General features: G+C 34.0%; 1 protein-coding gene across 1 annotated transcript in view; it reads left to right on the top strand.

Moving 5' to 3' along the window:
* Nucleotides 1-13,497, top strand: part of LOC124540851 (nephrin) — a 265,139-nt gene that overhangs the window by 144,702 nt on the left and 106,940 nt on the right. The window contains exon 5 of the mRNA XM_047118615.1: nucleotides 3,165-3,323. Coding sequence (XP_046974571.1) covers nucleotides 3,165-3,323 — 159 coding nt within the window. The remainder of the gene's footprint in view (nucleotides 1-3,164; nucleotides 3,324-13,497) is intronic.

Below are 13,497 nucleotides of genomic sequence, written 5' to 3' on the forward strand. Positions count from 1 at the left end.
CAGCAGCCTGTAAATTCCCACTGCTGGGATAAAGGCCTCCTCTCCCTTTGAGGGGAAGGTTTGGAACATATTCCACCACGCTGTTCCAATGCGGGTTGGAGAAATACACATGTGGCAGAATTTCTTTGAAATTTGTCACATGCAGCGGCATGAATCAGCGGTGCTTGCCTGGGTTTGAACCCGCAATCATCGGTTAAGATGCACGCGTTCTAACCACTGGGCCATCTCGACTCACCATACACAGTATAATATCATACTTCTATAGTAATATTATAAATGTGAAAGTAACTCTGTCTGTCTGTCGCTCTTACCACACACACCCACAAACACCCAGACCCAAGACAACATAGAAAACTAATGGTAATCTACATCGACTCGGCCGGGAATCAAAAAATTAACAAAAAAAATAAATAAATATTCAATTAACTAACGAATGAAAAGCCAATGAAATGTGAAGAAGAGAATGTTCTAAACGTTACGGAGTTATATAAAATTGGTTTGGGTTTTCCAGTTAATAAAACATGTATTCAATACAAAGCGTCAAGCCCTAGAAATCTAAACCAGGACATATAGTTGCCATGATATTGATATCAGAAACTCATATAGCCCGTTTACATGTTACCGTAACGACATTGCATAGTATACAAATAATAATTTTAACAAAAAGAAAAAGCGACTTCAAACAAAACACTATTTTATAACAAATAAATGTGCACTTAAAAACATATGTTTTAGAGTCCTTCTAAGTAAAATTAAACGAAAAATATTAGACTACTTAAATACGATTTACGATTATATAACGTAGTTATAGTTAGTGTTATATTTGGAGCTGGTGGCAGCCAAGAAACTGTCCTTACCGCTGTCTGTCCCTATGTATGCTTAGATCTTTCAAATTACGCAACGGATTTTGATGTGTTTTTTTTTTTAAATAGATAGAGTGATTCGAGAGGAAGATTTTTGTATATAAGACATGGACAATGTAATACGGAAACACTGATATTTTTGTAATTTCCAATGTAATACGTAGTCGTAGTCGTACGTACGTGGTCGTAGTAAACAAACAAATTTTGTAGTATGTTTAGTGTCAGCATTGCACCCGCGATAAGCCGGGTCGCTAGTTTATGATATAAATAAATGTTGTAAACGTGACTGACCGTTTTGAATCAATTTACCTATAATGTACGCACTGTATTTTTTATTATTGTCATGTAGACCAAACCCCTTTCCACATAAATTTGTAGCATATTCCGCCAAGCTGTCTTAGGTTTCAAACAATACGGGTTGTAATTAGACACATGCCTTTCCTCACGATGTTTTCTCTCGAGCACGTAAAAATTCAGTGGTGCTTGGTTTTGAACACGTAATCATCGGTTAAAACGCACGCGTTCTAACCACTTTGCCTTTTCGCACACGCGTATTTTATTAATGTATCGCAATGACAAAATGTAAACCGCTCCCAGGAATATAGGTTGCGGTATTGTGTACACGAAGTGGTTTTTTTTTTAACATTTGTAATATTGCATTTGTGATATATGATTCGATTCGAGCGATATTAAATTCCAATATTATTTATTAGACGTACCTCCGTAGGAAACGCTTAAACATTCAATCAGTTGCGAATACCGGTACACGTTTAATTCGAGTACGTAATAAGTTTTCAATTTTCTTCAGTGGAATCTACGTTTTGTACCTGAGGCGTTTTACGTTTGTTTTAACATAAATATGGGTAGAGTAACTCTTTATAAACGGGTAAGGAACTTACTCTACAGCGTAGATTTAAAGATGATTTGTGTTTACATATATGACAGTTTTTCAGTTCTTACTTGGCGCATCATTATTGCATAGTATAAAACAATGTCGTGGATTTTGATGAGGTTTTTTTGATAGATATATTGATTCAAGAGGAAGGATTATATTTATAACGGAGCAGCATGCCCGAGCCCGTTTTTAAAAAACATGACGTCATTATATAACAAAAATAGGTGGGTAGACTTATTCACTCAACATAACAGCTGTTTACCAACACTCAAATATTTCAGACTAATTTAACATTTCGAAATTCACTAAAAAGTATTCATTTAACAATCATACAGTTTTAAATTATTAAAATAATCATTTCTCGACACGTGTTTTTCTTAAATTTGTGGTTTCGCGCTGACATATATAATACATGCAAAATAACGTAGAGATTAACTGAAAAACTGTTAACATTGTATGACATTCTGCAGTATATTTAGTATCAGCATTACAACCGTGCGAAGCCAGGGTGGGTCTCTAGTATATAATAAAACCGCAATTAATTTCGATCTAAGCGGAAGCAAGCTGGGCGGAAATCGAAATAATAAAATCGTAAATTTGTATATTTAGACAATATCTGGTTAAGTAATGAGTTTGACTTTGCAATTTCGTTTTGCTAGTCGCAATTCTAAATAAAATAAGCTGATTTATTCTTATTATATCAACTAATTTCAGGTATTTAAAATAATCAGCAAATTTTATGGAAATTGTAATGGAATAATTTCGTACATCAACAATTTATACAAAATTAGACTTTGTGCGCGTTTGAATTTAACATAAAAAATATTTAGAAGCCTAGCTCACTTCTTATTACATCAACTATCTGCCAGGGAAAGTCCCGTCAAAATCAGTCCATCTGTTCCAGAGATTAGACGGAAAAAACAAAAAATTGAAAAAAAAATTTTTGGTATATGTAAGGTACATAATAAACATATATATATATATATATGCATTTGGTAAGACGCGGTTATTTCAATGTTACAAACGGACACACCAATTATATTATATTATGTATATAGATGTTAAGTCTGGGACTGCTATACTGCTTCTACCTTATAAGTATATACTACTGCCATACTACATTACATAATTGACAATTATTGTTTAATATTTTAAGGAATTTATCACTAAACTTCAGATATTTTTTTTTGTTGAATACAAAATAATTGTCACTACTTTAAGGGCTAATATAATCTTATATATGAAATCTTACTAATTTTCAATTTGAAAGAAAAAAATGACACAATGAAACAAAAGTCAAGTCTTAAGAAAATACCTTCAATACTCTTATGATTCCCGTATTTTAACCACTGGACCAACTCAGCTTATAATAATTTACTAATTGTCAATTAACCTTTTTGTTACAGCTCCCCCAAATGCGGTAGAAATCGTCAACCATCCTCACAACTCCAAGCTGGAGGTCAAAGAAGGGGAGGACGTGGTCTTGGAGTGCCAAGTGAAAAATGCGAAGCCAGCTGCCAAGATAGTTTGGTACAGGGGTAACCAAGAAATTAAAGGAGAAAAAGGTATGTTGATTCTATTTTTAAGCGATTTCCATTGGGGTAGACTTTCTTCATAAAAAATGCCAAGTGGTCCAAGTGTTGGCCCAAACATTGTACAGACCCAATAAGGTTTTAAAGTCAAGCCTAATGAACTAGTGATTAATCCAACGAAACAGTCATATAAATCCTCGTATATTAATATTATATATAAAACTTTGTCTGTCACTCTTTCAAGACCAAACCGCTGAACCGAATTTTGGTATGAAGCAAACTTGAGCTGAGATGGCCCAGTGGTTAGAACGCGTGCATCTTAACTGATGATTACAGGTTCAAACCCAGGCAAGCACCACTACATACATGTGCCTAATTTGTATTTATAATTCATTTCGTGCTCGGCGGTGAAGGAAAACATCGTGAGGAAACCTGCATGTGTCTAATTTCGTCGAAATTTTACCACATGTGCATTCCAACACCCGCATGGGAACAGCGTAGTGGAATATGTTCCTAACCCTCTCCTTAATGGATGAGGAGGCCTTATCTCAGCAGTGGGAAATTTACAGGCTGTTACTTACTTCTTTTTACTAAAACTAAACTCCAAGAAAGGACATAGACTAACTACTTGCCTCACACATGACAACCAATATCCTAAAAGGAGTTTGTCATTGTTTATGATTCCGCACAGAAGACGAATTGCTATTTGAATACACTTTGTCCGTCATAACAACAATAATCCATGAAATCATAAAATCAACATCAACGATTAAAGTTCAACCTTTTATAACTGACACCGTGCGTTCGACATGTGTCATGGAAAAAAATATATTTTTTTTCCCTATCAACCTGATACCGAGTGGTCGTGACGTCGATTTTCAGTCAATTTTAATCTGGACGTCTGAAATGCCTTTTAATATAGCAGTTTAAAATATTTTTCGAATCGTTAATAATATCGGAAACTTTTTATAAATGACTAGCCTTTATCCACGGCTTTGCAAGCGTAGAATACGAATGTATTTACAAAGTAACTTATAATATTACGTTTATGATTGGTATACAAAACGATCTTACCCCTTTGTTTACAAAAAAGTACGCTGTCGTCCCTTCTCTAGACTATTCGTGTACCAAATTTCATTGAAATCGGTCGAGCAGTTTTGACATGAAAGCGAGGTAGACAGACAGATAGAGTTGGTTATAGGTATTTTTTGTGTGATTTATTTTTTCTTAAGTATTTAGCAATAATAGACAAAAAATATTTTTTATGATATAATATGTAGAAAAGCGGACGAGAAAATGGGTAATTTGCTGCATTTGCCATAATAACAGTTAATGTGGTCAAACTATTCCGAAAAATAGTAGGAGAAAGGCTGCTTTTGAGCGAATTTGTTTCCTCTTAGGGCAAGATTTGGACCATAAGACTTAAGCGTGTACTACACAAGGCGAATTATAAAATTAAATTATGAAAATGATCGTTTCTTGTATAGAATTATGCCCATCGTCTTCGAAGGTATCGTGTTTTGATTTTGCGTAAAATATTCCCTTAATATTAATCTTTTTGAATAAATCTTCATGGTGTGTATTTGCCAGCCTAATTAATAAAACAAAAAAGTGTTTGTCCAAGATTTATTCATCTTAGCGGTGGTTCCTCACCAGCGTTGTTGGATATATTCATCAAACTTCTAACTACCAATGTTTCTCCAACTAATCTAGATTTTATATCCCTCTGCAAAATAAATAAGAGTCGGTCGCCTCTCAATGAAATTACAAACATAATACGACCACAGTTTCCGAGTCAAACAAAAATAATTCTTATTTTTAATGGCTCGATGAGCTAATTTCGAGTTGGAAGTTCAGGGAACGTTTGTGAGCGAAGGCTTTACGACTCGAATTTCCAAACTAAAAGTTTACCACCATTATCAGCTTAAAAGCTCCGAATTGCGTTCCGGTAGTTTGTTTAATTTCAAAATGGACCCAAACTAAAAATAGGGCGGGAACTTTGTTTTTCATTGTGGAAAAACGAGGAATACACTGTAATTGCTGCTAAAGAGAGTTTTTAGAAGACCGCTAAATAAGCCTTCACTTTTTGCTTGAATCGAGTTCTTTTCATTAACTGCAGTTAATTATGATGGTGAGGCTGTCTGCCTGGCATTTCTCTTTTTCGTTGGAGTTGGTGCTTAAGACTGCTTACGGTACTTTCTTAATTATAATTACTGGCACATTATTATTCGTAATATATTTAATTTTCGTATTTCTCTAAACATTTTCGTCATAAAATTTTTAGTATGGAACATTTCTTAATATTTCATTTTAAACATTGTAACAAATTTACATGTACCTTTTACATGTTTGATAAAAGAGTAACTATTGAGTTTCTTGTCGGATCTATTTGGTGGAATTTAAAAAATAAAAATTTAGATATTTCTGCACTGTATGATCTTACTAGCTAAATGAGTTACACTGTACATACATATATACCGATGTCAAAGCATTTTTGTTTGTAGATCGTTCAGTCTCTCACGTTCCAAAATACAAACAATAAATCCAAGTTGTTCAACTGATCCAAAACTCACAACGTACTCCATACATGTTCATTACGTATCTATGTACAGTCGGGGTAAGAAAAGGTTCGTCACCTTAAGATCTATTTTCGTGTGCTCAGTATGAGCGATAATCTGCTTTACCAAAAATGACATATTGCGTCGCATGATGTTTAGATTCAAAAGGTACTAAGAGTTTAAGACTTGATAAAGGAATTAATTTGAAAACAGACGAAGGTTTTCTTACTCTGACTGTACGTACACCACACTGACCATGGACGCTTTGGACGAATTAACGGTAATTATTCTTGTTCATCGACTCCGTTTGTACCCTGGAACAAAGCCATGCTCCGCTGTGCTCATAACTTGATATTGCTCTAGCCCTTTATGGATACATCCTTTCTGTTATGCAGACAAATTAGTTATGAGCAAGCGAGCATTATACACATTAATTAGTATCCATAAAATGGGAATACTAGGCTCTTATAGGCCACATAGGATACCATTGATAATAAGCAGCGTTAGTTTTCTGGAATAGTTGGAAACTGAATGGTACACCTGTTTAGGAGAGTATAACTATCATTGCTTACTAAATTTTTTGGTAGATTAAGTAATATTCTCCTACTTTTTTTAAGATATTTTTATATTTATGCCTCAACCTCAATGATTTATTTATTTATTTAGACACATCAACACCATAACATATACAGCATTCACAATAAAATCTTAAACATCTAAGTCTCAAATACTAATACGTATGCCATTTAGAGGCGTGTATAACACGCAAAAAATCTATGTTGTACACAGATCTATATTTATAATTTGAATCTAGTGTGGATTTTACAGAAAGTTATATAATAGACAAACGGGAAAAACACTTATTTTACACATATAATTAGGAATCTTTTCTATCAAAAGTGCACGAAACTGGCTGAGTCTAAGGGAGAAAATCTCTAGGTTCGTTTGTGATCCATGTACTTTATAATTCATCATTCTTTCTCTGTTCTCTTTTGTGGAGGATGTTCTATCAGCAGACTGTTCCACCGAATCAGTGTCATTTACCAAATTTATATCCGAGGTTCGCTGTATTTTTACTGTTATCAAGATGTTTAGATACTTGAAAATTAACTTGTGATGGCTCAGGCTCAAATCCGAACGCGAACTTCTGCGGTCTGGAGTCGTTTTTGTACCACAAAAAAAATATCATTCAAAACTATAAAGAGAAAATGTCTATAACATATCTCATTGATAATTAGTATGTAATAATTATATAGAGTAAATTGGTTTGAGTAAATACTGTTGCTATTTATTTATTCTATTAGGTACACTTACTAGTCAAAAATCAAAATCAAAATAAACTTTATTCAAGTAGGCTTTTACAAGCACTTCTGAATCGTCATTTTACAATTAAGTGAAGCTAGCACCGGTTCGGAAAGTAGATTCTACCGAGAAGAACCGGCAAGAAACTCAGTAGTTACTCTTTTTAATATTTAAAAAATACAAAGCCATGTTAATTAAATACAATTATTTAAATTAATATATCCTGCTTGGAAGTCAAGTAGACCATCTGCGGTCATAGAGTTTTTATTTTTGTAACACTGGCTTACGCAACCTTCAAACCGAAAAACAACAATGCTAAGTATTTATCCAATAGTATATCAAAAATCCTCTAAAGCATGTTTAGGGGTATTAAAAACTGTGGTTTTACGTCACGAACAGCGGAACCCTAATTGCAACGGTGTCAGTTCAAGTCATATTGGAATCAAAGGTTCGGATAAACGTCAGTCACATTTATTGAGTTGTTGACAGTCGCTGGTTAGAGTCACTGGATGGGGCAGCGTTCCTTTTTCAAAATGACATGTGTGTATGGCTTTAAGCATTTTATTACTAAACAAAATGCGTTAGTGTTTAAATTAAGGAATCATTAAGGTATAGATTTAAAGAAATTAAGATATTGACTGTTGCTTCTCAATACATATTTTGTAATGTTTTGTATGTACGGAAAAATATTAATGTTTTTTATGAGAAAATGTGATTCTCATAACATTGGTACAAGGAACAAACACAATCTTGTTACTCCTGTTACTCGACTGCATAGAGTCAGTAACTCTTTTGTGGGGCAATGTATACGTTTCTACAACAGGATCCCAGAAAGCGTTCAAAATGCTTCTGTTGCCAAATTTAAAAAAAATTGTTAAGGAACGCTTGTGTGCAAAAGGTTACTATACAATTAGCGAGTTTATGTTTGATAGCACACCTTGGGAATGAAACGATCGCCTCCTGGCTATTTCTAATCATATACTACTATGTACCTTATTAATTTGACAAAAAAAAATAACATAAAAAAGACCCGCTGAGTTTCTTTCACCGGTTCTTCTCAGTCAGGGTGTTCCTTTTTCCGAACCGGTGGTAGTGTTTATTTGACAATCAATAAGTAAGTGTGATGCTTCTATATTGAATAAAGGAATTTGAGTTTTGAGTTTGAATTAATGGATTTATATGTATGTTATATAAAATACTAGTTCCCATGTGTTAGACTACGTCCTTTCTTAAAGTTCAAGTTTGCTTCATACCAAATTTTGTCAAATTGGGTTCAGCGGTTTGGTTGTGAAAGAGTTACAGACAAACAGCCAGAGTTACTTTCACATTTATAAAATTAATATAGATGTGTTTTAGTGTTATATATACCTTACCTTGGGGATGAAAGCAAATGTAGGAATATTGTGATTGCACAAAGCATAACGCTTTCCTCAATCCCAATATTGTATGTAAGTAAAGTAACAGTCTTTAGATTTCCCACTGCTGGGATAAGGCCTCCTCTTCCATTAAGGAGAGGGTTTGGAACATATTCCACCACGCTGTTCTAATGCAGGTTGGTGGAATGCACATGTGGCAGAATTTCGATGAAATTAGACACATGCAGGTTTCCTCACGATGTTTTCCTTCCTTTAATTATAAATCATTTTCGGTGATTTATACATGTAGGGCGTTTTTGGTTGCTCCACTTTTATCCAACGAGCCATATCCAGTTGTAAGCTATCTATGGAGTCTAGTGATGCATAAAACGAAAATCGACGTCCAATATTCCGCTATGAATTTCGAAACATTCGAGCACGGATAGTTAGGGATGGCATTTTTCTATTAAAATCATCCCTTATCATCAATACGCATAACATGATTAATAGTTATTCCGACTTTACGAAATTGCCGTTACAAATACAGTAAAACTTCAATTATAATTATAGGAAACAGAAGTTGAATATTATACAATATCTTATAAAAACGTGAATTTATATTAAAGCCGTAATAACATAATAGATAAAGCAACTGAAGAAAAATTGGCTTTTTAACCGACTTTTAAAAAAAGGAGGTTATCAGTTCGACATGTATGTATGTATGTGTATGATGATCCATGTACAAAATCAAGCACGTGTGCTTAATTTCGTAAGTGTATGTTTGTCCACGAATTTCTCGAAAACTATAAGAGGTATTGACATGATGATGATGAGGGACCAGTGTGAATTTCATTAAAATCGGTCTAGTCATAGATATATTTTATGGTTCACTATTTGTTACTTATTTTGGAGACGGTTTAATTTTCATATAAATTATTTGCCCTCGAAACTTATACACTACCAATGTGACGACTTGACGGTTTTCATGGGTACCCCACTCCGAGGTCCCGGGTTTGATCCGGCCGAGTCAATGCAGATTACCATTAGTTTTCTATGTTATCTTGGGTCTGGGTGTTTGTGGTACCGTTACTTCTAATTTTCCATAACACAAGTGTTTTAGCTACTTACATTGGGATCAGAGTAATGTATGTGATGTTGTCTCATATTTATTTATTTAAGTATATTTGTGTATTCAGTACAGTGTTATTATCAAAAAAATGTGACCTATCTAACCAACTGAGAATAAGAGTGACACACAAATGACCTCACGCAAAGCCCTACCACCAAATAACCAAAACAAAGCATCTCTAAAATAAATAATTATCGTTGAAATTTCATATTATAAATGAAATGAAAATAAAAAAAGAGTTATTATGGCGTTCGGGTATCAAAATATTCATTTCGCATTTTCGTTCCGACAGATGAGAATATTGTATTTACTTTTAACAACCTTTTTCAATAAACGTAATGGATGGACAGCTGTGACACGCTTCACTTGGATTATTGTCGTCATCGTTTTGTTATCAAGTTACCATATCTATATTTATCTATCTATTTGGCGGTAGGGCTTTGTGCAAGGGTGTGTGAGCCAGTGTAACTACAGGCACAAGGGACATAACATCTTAGTTCCCAAGGTTGGTGGCGCATTGACGATGTAAGGAATAGTTAATATTTCTTACAGCATCATTGTCTATGGGTGATGGTGACCACATACTATCAGGTGGCCCATATGCTCGTCCGCCAAGCTATTCCATTAAAAAAATATTATGTATGATATAATACATTGTGTCATGTACAGTAGTAGATGGGGTAGCTGTCAATCAAGTAGTTAGGGTGTTAGCCACCGTACTGATTAGACGTGCGCTTGCGCCCCTATTGTGTGTAGTAGTGAGCCAATGAGTTATTAAACACTTCATACATATATAATAATAAGTATTGGACGTCATCGCATATTCTGATGTCAATGTAAGTTAAAGCACTTGTGTTATGGAAAATCAAAATCAATGCATCTTAACCGATGATTTAGGGTTCAAATCCAGGAAAGCACCACTGTGGTCGGCGGTAAAGAAAACCATCATGAGGATACCTGCATGTAACTAATTTCAATCAATTAATATTAATTTAATAATTGTATTAAATAACATGACTGTATTTTTTTAAATGTTGAAAAACAGAAACTACTGAGTATCTTGCCGGTTCTTCTCGGTAGAATCTACTTTCCGAACCGGTGGTAGCTTCACTTAATTCTCAAATGACGATTCAAAAGGGCTTGTAAAAGTCCACTTGAATAAAGTTTGTTTTGATTTTTTAATTTTGATTTTGATAACCAATTTCAACGAAATTCTGCTACATCCTCGCCGCATTAAAGCAGCGTAGTGGATATGGTCCAAAACCTTCTCCTCAAAGAGATGCCAGCAGTGGGAAATGTACAGGCTGTGAATATTGTATTGCACGTCTTAGTATATAGATTTTTAGAAGTACCACTAGTTTCATAGTTCAAGGTTAGAGACTCACTGAAAGGATTTGAAGGATTTTTCTTGCACAATTTATCAATATCGATAAAATTTTATCAAAATCCTAAATATACAAAAAAGAAAAACCCCGCAAACCTTCAGTAGCGTTAAAAACAGATCGATAGTCGATGCCAATGAATCCCAATTTAATAGTGAACGGCAATTGTTTACTAATTGATATCGAAAACTTGCTTAATTAATGACGAGATAGCGCCAATTAGTGATGTGACCAATTATCGATACAGTTTCACGTATCGAGTAAGTTTACAATCAATTATAATAATAACTAATATTGTAAGTTTTTTTTTAATAATAAAGTTAAATTATGTTGATTTTTAATTTGAAAATGGAATCATATATCTTACCATAACTGTTGATTATATGTTAATATATTAGGCAAAAAAAATTGGCTTTGTCCTTTCTTGGACTTCAAATTTGCCCCAGCGGCTTGGCAGTGAAAGACAGACAGACAGAGTTACTTTTACATTTAATATTTAGTGAAGATTAAGAGGATATTGATATTAATAATTGATGATTGTTGATAAATGAAGTTATACATAATGAACAAGCCAAAGAAAGATTCTGAATTCGCCCAAAAAAATCCTTTTCTTGAGTAATTTTATCGGACAATATTTCACAGTGTCGTAATCGGTGTTAAGATAGATACGGTTGGTATAATACCTACCTGTGTTAAGAGACTTTACGCTAGTGATTCCAACAAGAAATTACCATTCTAGTCGAAGACATTAACCGATAAAAACGGTAATATTTGCGATTCTCTTCACCTAATAATCGAATTTTTACTCCCCCACCCAACGACCCGGAAGGGGGTTAATCGCTTCTAAATTGAAACGTTTTTGTAATCTATATTAATTCCGATGATCCCTTCTCTTTTAATAGCCTTGGAATAGATTTTTTTTTTACCTTAATGAATCTAAAGTGAAGTTATATCAGTCAATGAACATTCCTTCTATATTCAATTGTGTATATAATAAAATAGGAAAAAAAAAGCTGAGTTTCTTTTGCAGCTTCTGCTCAGGTCATGATGATTTGACTTTTTTTTCATTACTGTTTGTACTGTTTCATTTGACTATCAATAAGAAAATGCTTCTATATTGAATAAAGGAATTTGAGTTTGATAAGAACGAACAAGGCTCACCAGATGAAAAGTGACTACCACTTTTCATATACTACTGGTCCATTGTCGGTCCTTTAGGATACGATATGTACGCTGTTTCCTTTCCATTTTAAGATTTGGAACTATTTCAACACGCCACTTTAGTGATTTCAAATTTTCATCCGACACATGCAGATTTGATTTCAGGATGTGTTATAAATACAAACTTAGTTCGTGATAATTTAGTCGAGACTGGATTTGAACCCCGTAACTATTGATTAAAGAATTAAAGAATAAGGATAGGATTTTTTTAGAACTAATTATCATGCAACAATTTCCTGTTTCCATACCAGGTGATTAATCAAAACTCCGTAAAATTCTGATGAAGAAAAATATTTATATTTAGAAGTCCAAGTTTCCCTTGCCATCCCAACGCTTCATTAATTAAAACAAATATTCGTCAAATCCAATTTAAAATAAACTCGGGAGTTTCCATCAAATTTGAAAATCAAATTAAAGGTCAAATATAAAAATAATTTATAATGACGTCATGTCAGATTAACGTTCAAATAAATGGTCGAAATTAAAACGAATGACGCGTATGAAAAAGGTTGATAAATTAAATTTAATAATCCCTAGTTTATTATTATTTACATACATATATTAAACCTTAATTCATGAATATTTCATTTTCCCCTTCAGGGGGTATAAATTCCCTTTTCGGGGTTTAATCGTTGTTATATCGTTTATTTGGCAATAAAAAAATAGGAGTAATAATTTAATGAAACATATTTTGTCCATTCATATAACTTAAAAGGGGGAACGTATTAGTTTCCATTCAGCGTGTTATTCAGAGAGCTATGCTTGGTGTTTCCCTGAAGGATCAAATCCGGAATGAGGTGTTACGACAGATAATTAAGGTAGACGTAACTCAGAGGATAAGCCAGCTGAAGTGGCAAGGTGCCAGTTGTTCGTTGGGGCTAGAAGGTTCTAGAATGGGAACCACCAATCAGCAAGCGTAGTGAACACCCTGTGGCACGGTGGAGCGATGATGTATGGAAAGTGACTGGTAGAAAGTGTTTGCAAATGACTGAAGATCGAGATCAGTGGCGCGCCTTGAGGGAGACATATGTCCAGCAGTGGACTAATACAGGCTGATTATGATTGTAATGATTAGTTACCAAGGTCACTTGCGTGTTGATAATAAATTTAAATTTTCTTACAACGCCATGCCTATAATTTTAACTCTGCAAGAAATACACGTACTGTAAAATAATGGCGTCTGCACCTCTGTAACGTGGTGTGTAATAAGGGTGAAATTTCATCTTACGAATTTCCCTTACAAGAAAAGCTTATGTAATT

The sequence above is a fragment of the Vanessa cardui genome, chromosome 26, assembly GCF_905220365.1.
Source record: "Vanessa cardui chromosome 26, ilVanCard2.1, whole genome shotgun sequence".
Lineage (NCBI taxonomy): Eukaryota > Metazoa > Arthropoda > Insecta > Lepidoptera > Nymphalidae > Vanessa > Vanessa cardui.